Source organism: Spodoptera frugiperda, chromosome 1, assembly GCF_023101765.2.
Source record: "Spodoptera frugiperda isolate SF20-4 chromosome 1, AGI-APGP_CSIRO_Sfru_2.0, whole genome shotgun sequence".
Taxonomy (NCBI): Eukaryota; Metazoa; Arthropoda; class Insecta; order Lepidoptera; family Noctuidae; genus Spodoptera; species Spodoptera frugiperda.
In genome coordinates, this window is record NC_064212.1 from 9,164,439 (window position 1) to 9,185,985 (window position 21,547).

Genomic DNA, 21,547 nt, shown 5'->3' on the forward strand with positions numbered 1-21,547 from the left:
AATGTCTTAACTTAGTCTAGACTAACAACTGTTAGTCAAGATTTATGATGTAATGTTGCATGCAAGTGATCCTTTAATACTGAGAAGTAGGGCTCTAAATGTTACGAGATTTATAGAACAAGACAATAATCTCAGTAATAGAACTAATAAAAAAATTAAAGGATATCTTATTACAATCCTTTATCCTTATTATGTTTAGTCCCTACCTACAGAGACAAAAGGACAAAGTTGCAAATTCTAACTAGATAGATATATTTATAGCTTGTCTAGCTATCTACTTAGTGAGATCGCATCTGTAGTAATTACCCATTGACTGTCAGCCATCATCCTCAATATACGTGCGCACGTTTAGTATGTAAATATTTTACTGATTTTTACTTATTTTGCCTTTGAGCTATAGAAAAGTATAGAGTACTAGAGCGGTTTGGTATCCACTCTTTAGAAGTTTTATAGTAGTAAACAACTACAATGTAAGTTAAGTACTAAAAGCAATAACGATGATATTTTTGTAATTAGTTTCTTTCTTTCTTCTTTCATTGTTAAGGAATGAGTGTGTATGGTGCTTAAACTACAATGTTACCATGCAACTTAATAGTCAACCGAGCAACTTGTAAGATTTCCATAACTCTGCAATTCAATCTAAAATTATTATATTTCAAAACGTTGAACTGCTTGTTGAAACTTGCTAACATGAATTAAAACTCATAAAACATGGTAAATATCCCATGGTATGAATCCATGTCCAAAATTTCTCATTCCTAACGTAACAATCACCACATAGGTAACTAGTATAGAACTTTGTAAGCGAATTGATTACAAATATAAAGGCCGCAGTTATGATACAACCATAGATTTTTTTAGGGTGGAAAATCAATCTATCTCTTCTCCCGCCTTGAGAGAGGCGAGTGGGAGTGTCTGACTTTTACTGACTTAAAACCACCCCGTTCCAACTCATGCATTTTAAAACCGGAGCCCCGGTAACCCGCCAGACAGTCCGCAACTCACAACCACAGATAATAAATGATTTTAAATAATTACTTACAGATTTGTCAAAATCACACATATAAAACTTGTCATCTGAAACAATGAAATCAATGTTATAACATTTTGCAACTATTATAACGGCAAACGATTGCCCCAGGGAGCACTTAGAACATTTTCCAGGTATATATGACGCATGCCTTCACTCTCCATTTCATACGAAACAGGTTGGTTTCACACCCAATTGACTCAGTGGTTTAATAAAACACACACGTGTTCGGAACATGGGAATTCACTTAGAAATAGTGGTTATGTAACTTAGTACATTACATAATGACAATATAACATTAGGTGGAAGGTGAACAAGGATCCGGGCTAACCGTCGAGTACGTAACTTTATTTTATTCTTAACATGTTCACAACGAATTTTCCCACGATGTAAATTATTATGCTTGTTGCTTTAAGCTATGTATTAGAGGATTCTATCATTTGTTTATTGGTACCAATCAGTGACTTTGTATTACGTGAATATTTTTGAAAAACTTAATATATAGACGAGTAGGTATATGCGGTATATTTCTGTTGACATGTATGTAACTGTTTAAAGTACACAACTGTAATAATAATCATGATGTTTCGTCATTTGATCATGATTCTATCTTTATACCCTAATTTGTTTTATTGGACCATTTATTCGCAGAAATGTTGCATAAAATTCGAACGCGTAAAGCGCAGTACAAAAGACATCAACGATCGCGTGGTCTATCGTAGACCAATATGCGTGGACGCAGATTTAATTCTAATAGGTATATTATGAAGGGACATTGTATAATAAATATATTAATGTTCTATTGTTCACCTGTTAACATACTGCAACGATTACAAAAAAAAAGATTAATTGTGTATTCCTCTATTTTGGGTAGACAACATATTTTTTCTACTGAATGAAGTTTTTTTAGTAACTTTTTTAATGGGGGCCCTCAATAAAACTTTCTCCACTAAGAGTCATGTGTAAAACAAAACCGCGACAGTTTTTATAAGATGCCTTATGATATTCTAAAAAATCCAAGAACTTTTTCGTTATTCAAAAAAGTCGTGGGGTAACTCTGTGTGCGGCTCTAGTTACTTTGTTACTGGATCGGGCATGATTCCCGAGTTAAATTTATTCAGACCGTTTTTATTTACTGGCAACACCTTTAGCATTTCAGTAGGTAAGTAATCACTATAATATATGGATAGCTTGATGTTTAATTTATTAACTGCATTGTCGTGTGTTGTTGCAATGCAGGTTGCATAGCTCGTGTTCTTTGCAGGTCAAATTATGTCCAATACATATATTTATTAACAATGGAATACTTATATTTCAAAATAAATAAATATAACTCTAGCTGACCCCGCAAACTTTGTACAATTAAATTTAGCTTTAGTTTTACCTATCTAGAATCTTATTTGTATACTTATTGTCATAATCATACAAAAGGTAACTTTATTTTAAACATTCACATTATATTAAATTATTATATGTGTTTGCAATCATTTTTTAATTACCTATATATGCGAGACTAATGAACAGCAATTGATTTTTATATATAGAGATTAGTTAACGCATAAATATATTCATAATTATGATTTCCAGTTCTAGTTAGTAGTTTATCTCTCATGTTAATATTAAAATGAATTGAAAACATCACCACATAGGTACGCTAAGGCGTCTCAATTCTAGTTAAATTAATTATCCCCACGCTGCCGCTGTTAGGTATTCAATATTAATTCAAATCTAAAATCCAGGTGTTTTAAGTGATGAGTCTTTTAATTTTATATTTTTTCCTAGCTCGCAAAAGCTGAAATTACAGAAATAAATAAAATTTACAACCTTACGTGGTTTTATAGTACATACATACATATTTTATATTATTTCCTAGCTACTTCATTCGTTATGTTCCAACCCCTATTGCAAGCTTTTTTCAGACTTCTCTAATCACAAAGTTAGAGACAATTCAAACTCTTACTGACTAAAACCAACCCGTTCCTACTCCTGCTTGTCGAGCCAGAGCCCCGGTAAACCCGCTAGGTAGTCCGCAGCTCCGGATTAATCATCAGCCCTACTGGGCTCTATCTGAACACCTATTGCAAGCTAGGGGCGATTCTAATCACAAAGTTAGTTTAAGACAATTCTAGACTCTGTGCTATAACTAAATGTAACCTCTTTACTCGGTGCGGAATCGAAAAGAAAACGTCATACTCTACCACCATTATAGCAGTACTTATCACTTGTTATCACCAATCAGCGACTGTCTAAACATCACATAAAACCATCCATTGGTATTAAGAAAAGTTAAGGCGCGCTTACTGTCGTACTCACTGCCGTACTCAGAGTCGTTTAATGGTTACTTAACCTAGTCCTTAGCATGGGTTTCTGAGTGCGGCAGTCAGATTCATTTGTTGAGTACTTAAACTATTCCTTAGTAACAATTTTGTTCCGAAAACAATTGTTAAGTAACCATTAAATGACTCCAAGTACGCCTACATATATATATGAATAAAAATAATATAATTTATTGACGACAAAATTCCGGCAGTTCTAGTATGAAACATCCATGTTTCGTATTACCGTCTGCAAGGTTTGATGGTCGTCCCTCGAATCGCTGACGATGACGCGCCATATGGTGGCCGCCATGCGCCCGCGCCCGTGCCAGCTCAAAATTACAGGTTATATCAATTGGTATCATTCAATGAACGGGGACCCTAACCAAGGGACGAGCCTGGTGTTAGGATAATTGTTTGCACTTAAAACTACGAGTTTATGTACCGTTACGGAGTTACACACGTCGGCACGCGAATGTGTTGGTCGCTGAGGTATATTTGTTTATTATTTTGTTTGTACATTAAGTTGTTGACGTGAAATCAGAGAAGATTTTTTTTTTATTTTGCAAATTGGTATTGTTTACTTTGTTGCTATGGTAGTTCTAAATGAAGATCGTTCTTTTAGTAGATCTAACATAAATCTGCTAAACTTCTCACTTCTTCTGACTGAGTTAGGTAATTTGCTATTTGTTTACTTACATTAATAGATCCATGTTATTCATGTATCCCTAATAGTAAAATGATTATTGTAGAGTTTATCTATTTGTTTTATGAAAGTACAGCTTTAATATTGTAAAATGGGTAGATTGTCAACATCTCTTTAGAACTAGACAATTCAAACAAAGAAAGATCTACTACATCATTCTAATCTACTCTCATCACGCAATCAATTATCCTAAGTAATCAATTCAGACACGATAATTGGGCACAAGTTTCCAAACCAGCATATTGTCGTTTATTACTAACGATCATCTATAGAGATTCCCCCTCATGCAGTCACATCTCTGATGAGAGCCATGACGAATCGTTCGCGAGATTAATTCCATAACGTGTCGACATTTTAATTGTTACACTTTGTTTTAGATGGAAGCAATATGTCGGAGGCGGTGGGCCGTTATCTGATGAAATATGTCCGTTATGATTGGCAAACAAACAGTATGGCGCCGCCATATGTCGCGGCACGTGCGCCCGCGCATCCAACGCTCTGCTCACTCACCGGTGAAACTGTAAACTATAGTGTGTAAGACGGACAGACAGGACTTGGCTTCCTTAACGCCTACGTCATAGTATGAATTGGTTTCCAAAAAATATTGTTTAATTTACTGATTAAGCTTTCATCAACACAAATTAACCTATACGATTCATAGTCTTGGTGTTTCTACAAGTTTTCTCTTCATATATAACCAGTTAATTATTTTTAAAAGGGAATCAAGTAAATTAGACCTTTTCTAGCCACAAAGTAACTAACCAAACAATTTTTCTCCTCTAACATTAGCATACTGAAAGCAAACTGTAATAGATTATTAGCTCTGTGGTTAGAGAAGCCAGTGCGCGCGCGCCGCCCATCCGTCAGTGTAATCGCTAGTTAATCATTTTTCGGTTGATGGGGTTCATTGTGCTTCACCCTACACGGATTATAACTCATAGCCAATTTTAAGCGTGCAAAATTTTGAAATTACTTTTTTTTTTCAAAATTACTTGTCAACGACTATGATCTGTCGGTGAGGTTTTATAAACAATAACAATGTGTGGACGTCACCGGGCGCCCGTATGGCTCGACCGCGAATCGACCCTACTACCACTGACATTGAACTCTAGAGCTTGCTATCGGAGTGATAGCGGGGAAAACTAGCCCTTCCTTCAGTTTTACATAAAATGAGGTGTGAAAATTATGAGACCGAAAAACTTACAATTTATGCGTGTTAATCAAATACTTTTGTGTGTACTAGCTACTCTACTATAGAGTCCATAAACACTTTTTATGTTATACCTTCGTAACTAAAATTATATTAAGCTTTAATTATATTGCATTAAAGTCCCTTTTTCCGAAGAACACCTTTTGTTATATCGACAAAAGTGTTATCTAATTGCAACAAGGCTTGCAAATGTTTCTAATAAATGTTTTATACATTTCATTTTAGAAGGAATAGATTTATTTAATCAATCACATATTAGGTTCCTACACACCTCTCAATAATATGAAAGATACTTTTATAGACAGGTAATTATGACATTTTGTTTGGTGCGTACACTTGACACAGGTGTAATTCCTTATTCGACGACAGTTATACACAAACTTTTTCTCTTAGTCCCTACTAAGAGAAAATATTTTAATATTCAAAATTATAATCAAGTTATTGTCAAAACAATACCTTAATTATACTATTGAATAGATTAACTTTTTTAGTACCTATATTTAGTGTCGTAGGTGAGGTACATAATGCGTCTAAACAATTGGAAAAAATCAATTGAATTTATCTATTCATTAAACTGCCTTCTAGTCATCATCACTGAAATGAGAGTAAAATGAATTAAGTAGCTACTTACTTTGTAACGTAACGTCACGCCTTTTATCCCCAAAGGGGTAGGCAGAGATGCACATTACGGCACTTTATAAGTGTTATAAGTCGAATGTAATAGGGGGTGTGCCTATTGCCATATACTGAGCACAATTCCAGACTCCAGATCTGAAAAAAAACCAGTAGTTCTTTGTATTAGTAGATAATTCATATGACAGCAAAGAACATAGATTATACTAACAACATCGACAACTGGTAAACATGAAGTATGGATGTTATAAAGCTAATTATGTAAATATAAGCCGCGTCTCCCCTGACAGTGTATGGCAGGGAGGGCCCGCATGCCGCTGCCGCTCCTGCCCAAGTGCGGTGATTTGCATGCTCCTCAAGCCGATCACTGCCACGATAACTTTAACAGCTTCGACGGTTATAAATACAACACATGACGCACGAACTAATCAGACGATAAATCACACTAGATGTACATAGGTAAGTAAGTATGTGTGCGCTTAGGTAGTAGATACTAGCTTCTGTCAGCATTACCCGCGTTCCCGTGATATAAAAAGTAGCCTATGTATAATTTCAGACCATAATCTTCCCCTGTTCCAAATTTCATCCCGATCCCTTCAGCCCTTTTGACATGATTGAGTAACAAACTTACACATAAATGCAAACTTTTGCATTTATAATTTAAAGTAAACTAATCAACGTGTAGATAGTAAATACCTGCCTAGTAATGAACGAGATACAACGAGGTAATAGGACATAAATAAACAAAACCTTAATGCAAAACATAATTTACAGATAGTTAATAATGATTGAATAATTAAAAATATAATTATCTTCTAAATTAAAAACCACTCTCGCAACACTTAGTTAAAAAAGAAAATGCTAGAGATACTACATTAGTTCCCACAGGAAATTAATTTGCCCCAAACTGTTGATGTCTAATAAATAACGATAAGATTGCAAATGTGTTTATTCACACAATTAATACACCCCATAAAATAAAACAAAAGCACTCCAATATCTTCTATATTTTCAATTTAGATAAAGAATTGGTTCAATTATTATTTTGAAACATTTCGCGACAAAGGAAGGAAACAATATATTTACGGTTTATGCGATTAACGTGTCGAATTCTTCGCTAGCGATAAAGACAATAAAACAAATAAATTATTGTTGCGAGGTGTATCTATTATTAGAGGATGATATTAATTGCGCGTACGCACCTGGGCGTGCAGGTGACTGTTTCAATTTGGGGTCAGCCATGTTTTTGACCATACAACATTATAAAGAATTGTGGGAATTGACACCATAGAGAGATAAATAGATAATGCTTTAAGTGTTTTAATAGTTTATTTGTTTTTGTTCATTGTTGTGTAGATTGTAATTGATATTTAAGTGGATTCTTTAGTAGTGTGTAGGTAATACTTAGTTATAAGTATGAAGATAGATGTAACTACTAATTATTTTTTCAGGAATAGCTTAAAACAGACGTGGTCTCTTGCCAATTAAATTAATTATCATTAATATCAACCCCTATAATACTCTGAAGGGACCGATACCATGACATACCGTCAAGTTTTCGCCAGTTTCTTCTGTTATTTTATTAGTGGCATATATAGGGCGAGTCTTGCTTCACACTGTCTCTGGCTAGTATTTTAAAAATATACTCTCGATACCGTAAGAACTTTGGTAAGAAGAGAACCTTTCCAGCAGAGAATAATCATGAATTAAATGGTAAAATCTAGAGATCTTAACTAAAACAACTAATTACATCCATCTTGTGTACCTATAGAGGTATTTTTGATGATTGACAGATGGATTGCTGGGATCCTAGCTGAAGTAGGGTCCACTTTCAATCGCTAGAATTATTTTAAATTGTCTCATATGTAGTTTCATACTATTCTTAGTACCTACTGGTAATAGCGCCCATGCGAAATTCATGTATCGCACGGAATAAAGGTGAGACCGAGACAGTTATGTTTAATATAGTACCTACTAGTGTATTACACTATTGAAAAGTGTTATTTTCTCTACGACTCTACCTAATCAAATAATCCCCACTGAAATTGTATGTGAAAAGGTAGTCAAAATAAAAGTCCATGTAAACACTTTCCCGTTTATTTAGAATATTCAATAATATTTTATCACATGTCGGTAAGAGTTGACAATAAGCACGCCAAGCATTCAATCACCACGAACGTCGGTAGTCGGCCCGATACGGCGGACCGACATCAGTACAAACATTACAGAATACAGAAAAACAAAAAGTACTTAATCTTTATCATGAAACTGTCGACAATCATAAGTAAACATTTCATAAATTTTCTTTTATTTATTTTATTATACATTTAGCAGTTCAAAGCTCTGTTTAATTCAACTGTTGCTCCCTGTAACTTAGTAACAATCACTAACAAAAATATATAGAATTTCACGAGTTACCATATAAAAATGTTGGAAACTATTGTTGATGTATTCAATATTGAGCTCATATATTAAATAAGTCGTCATCAAGTTTACAAAATTTTATAGTTATACCAAAGGACTTTTTATTAATATCAAGTTTATGTGTTTTTTATATAAATAATTTACATATTATAATCGTCCAATTAATGGATCGAGTGATAATATTGATGGAACGACGAATATTCAATTATTTTTTACAGTTCTTTAACGTCAATGGAGCTTTTAACACACTTGTAATGAGACATAAAATTGTCATAATATCAGGTTTTCAGAAGATTATCTGAATAACATTTGCAAACAGGATGAATACATTGTATTAATGTTTTGAATGAGTTCGAGTGCACCTGTACCAATGATCGTAAAATATAGTAAGTAACCTAGAGTAAGGAATAAAGAAATACCAATTTCGTGGCGTTTAAAGAATACAGGTAATATCAGCCCGACAATATCACCTTGTTACAGTAACGAGTGTGGACGTTACAAAAATATAATTTACACAAATAATATCATGTAAGTATACTAGTATTGCATAACTTACGGAACATTTATATCTTACAGGAGTGCGGCTAAGGTGCACATTTGCATTATTATAATTTGTAAACCTATTTCCAACATTTCATTATTCAGATATTATAACATTAAGTTCGTGTGTAACTAGGGAATAACATCTAGGTAAATAAATGCGTATAGTATGCTTGTGGTAAACAATTTAGACACAAAGGTACTTAGTTAACATAAAGTCTTGGGCTCGGTACACTCATTCCATCAAATACTACATTATGTCATATACTTTGTAAAGGTTTCTTCATGATACACATTTACGCAGATTTTTACATTCTTGGATGAATGATAATGGTTTGCTTACAGCATCTTGCGTCAAAGTTATGCGTTGTAATACTGGTACTACTCCCAGCAATAATTAAGTGATGTAGAACAGCGAATGTACCAAGCCCGTTACACAAAACCATCTTAGATACATGCAAGAAATCATAAAGAAAATAGAACTAACAATAATGGTAACTAAATCTAGCACAGCAAAACTTTGTATCAGATAACGCCAGCACTAGTTATCAAGAAATGTATGTATTTCATAAACTGGCTATACCCAATAACATACAATACGTTTACTACATAATATAGAAAAGTAAGAAAGATACTTAACATACAATAGGTACACAATAGTAGGAATAATACTTGAGATCCCAAGCTATAAACGAAGAATACATGAATAATAATAAGAATAAAAATATCCTAAACAATCAGCTGTTAAACCACGACAAATAAACTAACGTTAATGATACACCTTTGTTTTAATTTAGAGGCCTATAAATACTTAGAAAAACTGATAATATTGGTGTCATTCCAATCAGTACCTAGAAGTAATATCATTATAAAACTGAGTATATTAATCTTTGTGAAATGACGCAAATCTCTTGATCGTTTAGTCCTTGTCTTTTAGAGGAAGGTAATCTATGAGAATCATGGAAATACTGGTGTCATTAAATACTTCATCTTCCGTAAAGGTTCAAATATTGGTCAGTACCCTTAGTAGGAGTTCGTTTTACGTTGAACGAGACCGCGCTAGGCGCTCTGATTGGCCAGCTCCAATGAATCAACCAATCAAAGCGAATGCGCTCTCGTTTCGATCTAGTTCAACGTAAAACAAACTCGTACTAAGGGTACAGGTTACTTGCGTAAAAATTGCGCAGTTTACAAGCGCTGCCAAATACATATTTGCGCATGCAATATTTTGCATATAACCAGGCATTTAAAGTTTCAAGTGATCATAACATACTCAGAGTTATAACGATACAAGTAAGTACATAACTAATTAACATTGTAAAATTATTGTAAATAGAATAAACGTTTATGTATCACCGACGAATTGCTTAGAGCTTAGCGAGATTAAATTATTTTGATAAGGCAAGAAATATTTACTTCTATTTGCTGATATATGTATATATTTTGATAGTTATAATTACACAACAAATAACCACTTAAGAGAAGATCTTTGGAATGCAAACGTGTAGAGTACTACCTAACAATGGTATATGTATTTGGACTTATATTGTGATTATAAGTATAATACTGTGAGATTTATAATAACACGTATAATGCAGCATTTATTTACATTTTTATTAGACATAATATATAACGTGAATGAATATGATATCGTAAACAACTATGACATACAATTAGTACATAATATATTACTTTTGATAACGAGTTGATATTGAATATGGAAGAGGTTGTCTATTTTGTTAGGTAGTAAATTATGAGTGTACTGACGAGATAATCGCAGGTAGCGGCCGATTTGCATTCCGTTAGTTATTTAGTATGTAAACTACATTCATTACAAGCCTCCGATAAGATCACTGGGCATGATCGACGGCATGTGCATCTCTACATGCCTACCTGTATATATTGTGAGTATACTAGTTTACAAAATATAATCATCTATGCCTTCGACGGGATATCCTGCGGTGTCTATGTATAAACAACTTTATTACTTATTGCATTGTGAAGTCATACACACACATACACAAATGTGCTCGTATAAAACTTGCCAGTTACAATATTTTGCATTGCTTTTTATACTTTTAGATCGTATACAGATAAATTCAAACCATGCAGGTTTTATTATAAATATCTTTTATTTTATACTCCTATAGGCTCGATATAAGGTAAGATATCGGCCGGCTAGTGATGACCGATTTGAGGACAGCCTATAGGGTTACAAGTATACGTTCAGCCAAATACAAGATGTCACAATTTGAGTTACTTCCATTTATAGGTTGTGAAATTGTGCAATATTTGCACTTTGTTAGAAAATTGTTTATTTAACTGAATGCATACTTTTTAGTTTGTGAATATACCTAATTAATAATATAGTAGTAACATATGAAGCGTAACAATAATCCTGCCACAGTAGCCTCCTCATACCAAAGGCATAGATTCATTATCAATAAATAACAATGAGCACTATTTTGAAAGAAAAATATTTATCTAATCTGCGAATAATGTAAAATATATAATATTTAGGTGGGTTAACAAGTATGTATCTATTTAAAGCGGACATGTATTAGAATATACAGTAAATCTGATATACACATTTCTTTAATAAGGGGAACTGTCCGGTTTACTAACAAGAACCAGTATATACATATAATGCGCTAATATCTGTTGTAATATCATGCAGTGTAAACAATTGGGTCGCGGCGTTGTTCCGGAGACGATAATGTGGCTATGTAACTGTAAACAGACCTCAAAATCTGACGTAGTGTGATATAATATGTAACAAATAAACACGTTCGTAAATTTTCTAGAAATGTATTACAACTGGTTTCCTTTTCAGGGAACAGTGTGAAGTTCCACTAAGTTTGGAAAAGGAGGATCCTCCGACCAGGCAGGCTTTCGGATTTTTCTTTTTGGCGGATATTCTATCCATGTTTATTCGCATGTGTTGTAGGATTTAGGACGTCTGTGATTTCTATCATCTGTCACTTGTCATTATGTCGCCACATCTTTAATAAATTAGCTGACGTTTCGATAAGTCAATCTGGTCAAGGTTTGAGGAAAGGTCACAGGATCCAAGCAATTGTCTGGGAGGCCAAATAGTCATTCAGACTTCGAAAACAGTTTTTATGTGTAATGGTTTTAAGGTTCAAGTTAGACAAGAATGCTATATCATTCATTGTAACTAAAAAGATAAAAGTTTGTCACTTAATTATCATGACATAGTTAAATTTATTATAACACCTACAAGAAGTTCAAAACAGTCTCCTGAACAATGATTTTATTATAATTGCTGAGAACCTTTTCCATTTAATGTTTACCAGCGTACTAGTAAATGCAATCAAGTGTATCCGTTACTAATACATCTACCTCAGATTTATCTCAAGCGATGTCGCAACAGTATTGCCACACTGCATTCGCTTCGGTCCCAGCCGCGACCTTGAACATTTGCTGTCACAAAAATTGTACGACAATATCGAATTTAATATAGAAATACAGTGCGAAGATAGATATACAACCACTGTATGTACGTATATGAATACTCGTTTTTCACTGGTATATGAATATTCTTATTAAGATCTTAAAACCATTTTTTAGTACAGTCGCCATTGGATTTTCTACTTAATATCGTAATGAATTAAGTTGAAAACCCAATGAAAGAGCTGTATTAAGTGGTTAATATGAATATTGGAAGTCAATGCAACAGTTCCATACACAGTGTATTTTTTCCTACAATATAGTGTAAACGTTCATAATATGTGTCAAATGTGTGGTGTATTTACAAAGACACGTGTATATAGAATCGTTGCCGCTCATTCTTTCCATACGAGTATTAATATCCATATATAAGATTACATAGTTAGTCAATGTTGGTGTAATATCTATCTCTCGCACCGCTATACATGTCCAAGTGACCACCTGTGTATGTACTAGATAGATAGATCGCAGTTACAATAAGCCTAATGTTAAGATATTGTGTACTTATTTGTGCACTAAAGATGTGAGCCTCCTCATAGCCGGTTTAGTAGTAGTGCCTTTGGTTTTCTTAGTCTGCTCCTTGACGCCCCTGGAAAATGAAGAAAACTTAATATAAACACTACATTTTAAATATTATGTTGTTAATACTACAGTTACTTTGACTAGTTATCAAACATCAAACATTTATAACTACGTACGGGTAAAATATTACAATATGAATACAAAAATATACATAGAAATTACTAAATTAGTCTATCCTAATTTCATTCTAAGATGAAAATCTAATACTACAAGAGATATTTGATCGTTTAAATGTAAGTTTGTGAATAAGTTAAATAACATCTTTTACAGCAAGTTCTTCGGAAGGTTCTTGAGCCTTGTTTTCCGGGATTTCAGACTCTCCAAGATTTCGACCACATAAATTGTAAGTCGTATATCTACATTCAACACAAAATAAACCAATAAACATAATTATAATAAAACAAAAACGTTAAAAAACCTCAATTATTATGAACCTTGGGAGATTTCCTTGACTTTTTGCCTTTTTAGTGTTACCACTTAGTATCAACAAAGTAAAGCATAACGTCACTATTACCTTATAACAAAGATAATAAAAACACTCAAAGGCTGAATGCTGTATTGTGATTGCCCGTTCTAGTTTTATGTTTTTATTAAACCTAGAAGTCGTGAGACGGTAATGTTCGGAAGATTAGTAGGATGTGTTTCTTTTAACTATAATGTTATGTATCTAGAATTGAAATCTGAATAATAAGAATTTATGTGTATTATGACTTTTAACAAGTCGTAAGTCTTTTAAAATACCTCAAAACGTCTTAAATTTTAATCTTCAGTAAACTTAACCATGTACTGTGTTCGTTAATTGCTTGAACACCGACATATTTTTTATTTTTTTCAAATGATATTTTATTACCTATGAAACTCATAACAAAACTGGTGAAAATTGAGAGTGACATTAAATGACCACAGCCGCAAATCTGCGAGTAAAATATGAGATTTGATGTTTACTTTATTTTATAGTAATTATTTATTATGTAACTTACAGATAGCGCGTCAAGTCCTCAATGTCGACAAGCATGGAGTCTTGTCCCATGTGCAGCTCATCCCGAGCCATCAGCATCTTGACAAGCGTGTCATTCAGCGACTCGATCTGAGAGTGCAGCTCGTTCACTATCACCTGTAAACATGAAACCACTAATTATGTATGGGTATACAAACAAACATAACCTCAGGCCGTCTCCCATGGGGATAACGGAACGCCAATTGCTACGAATCTTACATGCCTCTAAGGGACCTAAAAGCTATAAGGGAACACTGGGTCCCCTAAAGAAACCAGTATTGGAGCCTGTTAAGGTATATCCCAAAGGTGAAGCCCATCACTTCAAAAGTGCCTAATGTCTTTCTATTTTTAATAACCTTGCCCCACACTAGGATTTTCTACTGTACGACACAGGACATAGGGTGGGAGGTTTACAAAAATACTTGCTTCTCTCTTGTAAAGTTTTGGTGACCATCTGCGACCCAAGCCACCTGTATTATGGCAAACTCCCTTCTAAGAACCGGGTCTTTGTTAAGTACTGGACTAATGCCCACTAATGATGATGATTCTTTTTCACTTAACACGTAATGATGGGTCTCAAAAGACGCGCTCACATGGACAAGTAAATAACCATTATCGCAGTAAATAAACATATTAAACTCAAGTTATTCCTGTCCCCATACCCTTGATAATGTTGTTGGACATGGAGGAGATAAGGAAGTGCATACATAACAACTGCGACAGTAATATTATTTGCTCACTAATATTATTTATAGGAACTTTACCGTGTGCAATTTTATCACCAGAGTTGAATTTTCCTTGTAATTAGTAACTTTTAGTTGAGTGATCGTTCGATTTCAATTTCCAATGGTTAAATAGATTTATTTATTGGTAATAAGACATTTCTTGAGCTGTGCTTTATATTATAGGCGAATTACGATTACACTAGTGACATAATAGATAAAAATCCTACTTAACTACACACAACTGCATAATATTCTTTACAGACTTCTCTAAGATGTTACGTTTTTATAATAACAGCAGATAGGCACCTACGTACGCCTTTGATATGAAATCGCCAAGACATTACCCATTATTATAATGCACGGTTGGAAAGTTTATGCATTAATCTCTACAACCATAAAAACAGCGAACGGTGTCAGAAGTAATTACATGCAGCTAAAGTACCCATCAAGGACAACATTGAACCTTATGATGTACGAATTAAAGTTGAAAACGTGACGAGTTCAATGATTTCATGTCAATTACTAAAGGCAATTACACAACAACCTACGCATTTATTACACGGTATGCTAATATTTTAAATGCGAAAGTGAATCTCGCCTCTGTTTGCTATTTAATTATACGTATATTATCGCAGCGAAGCTCTACAGAAGATTAAGGTTTTTTATTATTTTTATTGAAGTGAGTACATGGCAGGCAGCCAGACTAATGACGCTGACGCAACGCGACGTCTACATCGCTCTATTGATGGAGAAATTGTTTGTCGCCTGTGGTTTAGCGCCCTTTGTTTGCTAATGCTCTCCTTAAAACCTAAGTCTAAAAGCATTTTTAATATCATCAGTATAACTATTTACGGTAGGCATGTAAGTTTATAAAGGTAGTCAACAAACCGAAACAAAAACCGCTTGTCGGCGTTAACAGTTAATTCGATAATAGCTACGAGCCAGTAGCAACGTTTCCCAGCCAACTTTTATGTAAACTAACTTATACTTTTGGAAGTCGGCCAGATTATTACGTGAATAAAGAAATGAACAGCTAAACTGTAAATACGAAGGACTCGCCTTGCCAGCACTACCATAGTACCTACTACTTTCTGCATTTAATTTAAATACAAAATCTTCATAAAGAATACGACAAAAACCATCAGATTCTTTAACAATAGTCATTGTGGTGTATAAGTCCATTGTATTAGTGTTTGTGCATGAATCAGCACGCGCTGGAGCGATCTTGATCCTCAAGGCCGCGACAAGCCGTCATAAAAACGGCAATCAAAATACCTAATATAATATTGCACGTTTACCTACGTCCAGCATTCTAGATCTGAGCGATCATAATCTTTGGAATGGTAACGAATGTCGCGTGAAGAGAGACGAATGACTCACACAAGCTTAAGGCTCCAATATCGAAAATAAAACGAGTGGGAGGCTGTTGATATCCATAAATAACTTCATTTCGTAAGTATTGACACAGAGCGTGGGAACATTATTGCATAGTCATTCGTCCTGAATAACTTTGAAAACTATGTATTAGGTAGTAAGGTACAATTTCATGTAAATTGTAACATGAAAAACGCGAGTAGCCAGTTCAAGGTTGCTACACGTATATTTGTACTTGAAGTAAGTACTTATGTTACTTTGAATAAAGATAACGTTTTCCTACGTCAACGGTTGAACAAGTTGCATTGTATAAAAGTTATGTAACGGAAAGACGCATGTATGTAAGTAGTTAAGTAGGTACCTTTCTACTTAATGAGATACAAGTCGTTAGGTATCTACCTAATTTCCTTCGACGTCATTATCGTAAGATTCAAGCCTTAAAATTAGTTTGCAGATTTATACCTACTAATAAAAAAGGTAATTTAAAAAACTAAAAACCCGACTGCGTTTCTTTATAATATGAAATAAGCCAGCAGTATGTGCCCTCACTAAGTCTTCATATTTAGAATGGGTCCCGACTGCTTCAATTTTACGATGACTTTCTTGTTTTTTTAGGGTTTTTTCATTTCATTCATTTTCATATTATAAAGAAACGCAGTCGGGTTTTTTAGTTTATTAAATTACCTTTTTATTTTTATTTTTTTAGTTTTATTTTTTTGATATATCTATTGTCACTCTCACAGAAAATACGAATCAAACGACCTCTATAAAGCTGAAATCCATCGTGTCGTTCAGGCTAGAGAGTGAGAAATATTTGAATTTGGCGCCAAAATTCCGCCATTTTGTTTTTTTATTATTTTGATATATCCAGTGTCACTCTCACAGTAAATACGAATCTAACGACACCTCTCAAGTCAAAATCCGTCAAGCCGTTTAGGCTGCAGAGCGTGCCAAACAATTATACATACATACATACATACATACTCTCGAAAAACATAACCCTCCTTCTGGCGCAGTCGGGTAAAAAATCTTATTTCTTCTTATACTGTATGAAAAACAAACCTGCAACTGAGCTATGTTCATGTCGGTGAGTAGTTGCCGCGACACTCGGCGCCTGTCGGGGGCGAGCGGCGCGTTGGCCTTCTCCATGCTGCGCCGGAGCATTTCTGTCACGGGCGACACTGCCCTACTGCGCCGTTCGCGCTGTAATAAAACGACACACGTTACTCACAAATTATAAACAAAATAATATTTTGAAACACAACACTATTTTTATTAATTTGACTGCACCGTTGGCGCGGTGGCTGGGCAACTGGCTGTCGTGCAACGTGTCGCGGGTTCGATTCCCCAACTCTTTGTGTGATCCACAGATTGTTGTTTCGGGTCTGGGTGTCATGTGCATGTGAAATTGTATGTTTGTAAACGCACCCACGACACAGGAGAAAATCCTAATGTGGGGCAATGTTTTAAAAAAAAAAAGTGCTGTTCTAGTTTCGTACCTCCATTTGTATGCGAGCCATTTCTTTCGCCTGTGCCAGGGCGATCCTGGCCTCAGTCTGTAAAGTAGCTTGCAGTACATAGAAATCAGACTCCTTTATCTCAATATGGCCCAAAGAGTGTGATGACCTGGACTTTGTCTTTAATGAAAGGGATGTTGGTCGTAACTTTGCTCCTGTAAACAATATATACCCATAAATACAATAGCCAAAAGGCATTGGTTAAAGTCATTACATCTAAAAGCAAGTCTATATAGTTATTAGTTAAAAACAAAATTGCTAACAAAGTACACTTACAACAAAAGATAATTTCTATCTATTAGAACAGGTAATATAACTTTCATTTTTTACAATCACAATAGAATTGAAAAGGCGAAATGTGGAAAGTTAAGTACAGTGAAGTATTCCGCAATGGTGTTAATGTTAAATCAATTATGTGCACACACAATGACCCAAGCATGAAACAATAAACAGGATGTACTCACCACTCTGCACGGTGCTTATTTTGTCATGTTTTGTGATATTAACTGACAAAGGTCTCGTTTGGTATGGATGGTTGTAACTTGACTTGCTAAATAAACTTGATCGAGACAAACTCTTTGTGTTATTATAAGTTTTTTCAAAATCTGATGCTTGAGATTCATTGTCAGATGCGGTTTCATTCATGAAACATATTTGTAGGTTCATCCCTGCACCAGACATCACAACACATTTAGTATGAGAACATCACAGATGATTTGAAATATGAGTATGAAATTTGGAACATACAATTTGCATTTACTAACACAAATTTAAAAGATATATTACTTTCATTTACCTACTTATTTAAAATGCAAATTATAAAAGTATAACAAAGAGATTGAAAACACCGTGATTTAGTAATGAAAATAAAGAAATTGATTAGTTACATAAGACCCATTTCGTTTATGTGATTATTACTAAATAACAATACTAAACTTTATCACAGGTAGGTGTTCAAAACAAGGATATAACTTTACAAAATAACAAGATTAACTATCAAACAGTTTAATTGGGTGCACAACATGATAATGATAATTATTATTTACAGTAAATTAACCTTAATTTGCATGGACCCCACCAGGATGTGTGTGCCAGTGGCCAGCAGGTAAACTTACAATCTGATAATTTTTGTCATTGGATTTTTAATTTTATATCCAAATAATAAAGTTAAAAATCAAATAAAAATTGTAGTCAGTAAATATATAGGTGTATTTGCTGGCCACTGTGTCTATGATAACAAACATGGTGTCTTACCACTTTGAAGTCGTGAATGGAGACTCGGTTTCTTCCCCGGCCGGTCTGTGTGTCCCATACTGTAATACTCTTCAGCATCTGCTCCCATTGCCAGCCGTCTCCTGATCTCCTCTCTATCATTGCGTTTCTGAAATAAACATTACATTGACAACACTTACTTTAGACTTGTCCACAAACCATGTGGCATTTTTTTTATTTAATATTGAGCTTAAGGGTTATTTAAGACGAATAAATGTTGATTAAATATTAGGACAATTGCATCAGAATGAAAGGCATATTAAAATATTATATTTTGGACATATTATTACATTTTTATCGTAGGGGACACTGTCAATGGCAGACACAATCCTTGTGAATTTCTCTAAGATGTTTGGATTGTTATCAGCAAGACTGGGCCATTCAATCTCTGTCAGGGCACACTCTGCTGAACCAATAGCCCTTGGACTCAGCACGGTGTCGTCACAGTTCTCTACTTGAACATTTTCATCGTCGTTTTTATAAAACAACTTCGTTTTGAAAAGACGTAAACTTCGTTTAAATCCAGACTTTTCTACAGTTTCTGTGTTTGCGCTGTCGTGGATTTCGTCAGGAGTTTTGCTAAACTTCCTTCGAATGTTAGTAACTAAATTTTCGAACATATTAAAAACTAATCAGTCTTCTTATATTTGGCAATAATATGGCACGGATGGCTTTTGTACAAACGTTAACTGTAAATTGAACAAAGTAAACAAAAAAATGGAAGTCCTGTCATTCCTGTCAGTTTGACATTTAGGACAAGGTCGTAAAACGTAAAGTGTTCCATAACCTATTTCCAATATTTTTAGCTTGGCTCCTGAGAAATGCCATGCAATGTCCTACTGCAACTTATAAAAAAAAATATATAAAAAATACTTACTAGACAACAGATGTTATCAACCGATTCGTGATTATCATAAGTTATTGTGTATAAATCTAACAAAAATCTGGTATCCTTTTTATAATGTCTTTGTTCTGTGTTAACAAAATAAGGCATCGACGCCATCACTTAAAACACTGAATTTACACTGATATAAAACAATAGAAACTGTATTCACGGACGGAGCACTACTCGCACACCTTTCAATAAATCGGTGTTTAGTAAGAGACTGGCTGTCTGGCAGCTTGCTGCGCCGCTGAATCACCTTAGAAAGCTAGCTACTGCCTATTGATAATTAACTGTTACACATGGCTGCGGCAGACGTGGATCAAACGCGAATGTGCGGTTACCGTTAACTTAACAGCGCGGAATTTAAATTATGTGCTTACGTACTTACTGGTTCACTTATCTATACTTTAACTAATTTAAGTAGATAGATACATTCATATTGTAACCCGAGGATCTGTTTCGGTAGAAAAGTTTGGATCTTTCCTAGCCAGGAATGATCAACTGTGTGTAACCTATAGGTACCTATTTTATTGTGTACTTTATTTATATTATTTTGATTAAATAATTTTAATCATATATGATTTTGGCGGCACCTACGGCCATATTCCTGCTCGTTTCACAACCTATTAGGTACATCTGGGTAAGATTAGATTCAAACTCACTTCAATTTCCTACGTATCAGGGGCGCCCATGTCTTAAGTAGGTACATAATATTACCTATATTTAATTGTAATTACCTACCTATATGTAAAATTCATAGTTTTAGTTTTTAGTGATAAAATTACATACCCGTCTTTCTGCTTCTTTTGCGGCTTTCAAATGATTCTCAATGGCATCCAAATCTAACTTGGGTAAAGCTGTTTCTATGTTGTAAACATCAAAACTCCCTGAAAAACAAAATGTAGGTAAATTTAGAAACAGTCATATATATAGAAGCAGCATTATACAAAGCGAATATAGATTTGAGGAGCAGATATCTACTCGTACTCGGGTAAGTAGGTACCTACCCGAGTAGATATCTGCTTATTAAATATCTATCAATGTAAGTAATTGAATTAAAATCCTATATTCGCTTTTTATAATGCTGCGTCTATCTGACTCTTACCGATAAACTTAAAAAGAGAATTGGGTCTCCAGTAAATAACGCAAGTGTTGTTTCACGCTGGTTTTATGTGCGGCCGTGGTAACACCCCGTTTGCGTCGAGGCTTCTCAAAAAACCTCGCCTCACAAACTTTGCGTCAAGTTCTTACGAGTACTTATCATACCTACCTATCTAACATTTACATGCAATCTTTGCTATAAAATAAGTAGGTAATCACTTATGTAACTAGGCAATTAAGTCCTAATGTTAGGTATTAGGTACCCTTACCTGTGTAAATATACCATAATTTATCCACTGGGTATAAAACGTATAAAAGTGTATATACACCCACGTTATAAGGTAATGTATACCTTACCTAGATAGGTGCAAGTTAATGGATATTACTATCTATATCATATAAACTACTTGGGTTAACAAAGTAGATGCCTATATCTAATATAAGTAAGTACATATGTATGTATATAAAATGGCTGACTTACCCAAATCTACATCTTTTGAGTTATCGTTTTTACGGACGGATGTTTTACTTTGAGCAGTGCGGTAAGAGTTTTTGCTTGTAGTTGTTTCTCTTTGTTTATCCCTGGCCGCCTTGGGTTCACTGAAGTTTGAATCCATATTAGAAGATTACACTCCAATACAATTAAAACAAATAACATAAATTGTACCACGCCACATTTACAAATTAAGAATTCTACAAATCCAATGTGTGTGAACTAAATCAAATTGCCACAATGAATTACAGCAACACATCGTGTTTACTTC

At 34.3% G+C, this 21,547-nt stretch overlaps 1 protein-coding gene across 4 annotated transcripts in view; it reads right to left on the reverse strand.

Moving 5' to 3' along the window:
• Nucleotides 1–7,975: 7,975 nt before the first annotated feature.
• Nucleotides 7,976–21,547, reverse strand: part of LOC118273021 (schwannomin-interacting protein 1 homolog) — a 63,391-nt gene continuing 49,819 nt past the window's right edge. For 2 of the 4 annotated variants that reach the window (XM_050694162.1, XM_050694168.1), the window contains exons 5-13: nt 21,265–21,383; nt 20,472–20,569; nt 18,779–18,905; nt 17,989–18,192; nt 17,507–17,679; nt 17,070–17,210; nt 13,892–14,025; nt 13,180–13,267; nt 7,976–12,918 (exon numbers count right to left, since the gene is read on the reverse strand). In XM_050694162.1, the coding sequence (XP_050550119.1) occupies nt 12,898–12,918; nt 13,180–13,267; nt 13,892–14,025; nt 17,070–17,210; nt 17,507–17,679; nt 17,989–18,192; nt 18,779–18,905; nt 20,472–20,569; nt 21,265–21,383 (1,105 nt within the window). In that variant the 3' untranslated portion in view covers nt 7,976–12,897. The remainder of the gene's footprint in view (nt 12,919–13,179; nt 13,268–13,891; nt 14,026–17,069; nt 17,211–17,506; nt 17,680–17,988; nt 18,193–18,778; nt 18,906–20,471; nt 20,570–21,264; nt 21,384–21,547) is intronic. The other 2 variants (XM_050694173.1, XM_035589759.2) reach the window with 2 other exon arrangements.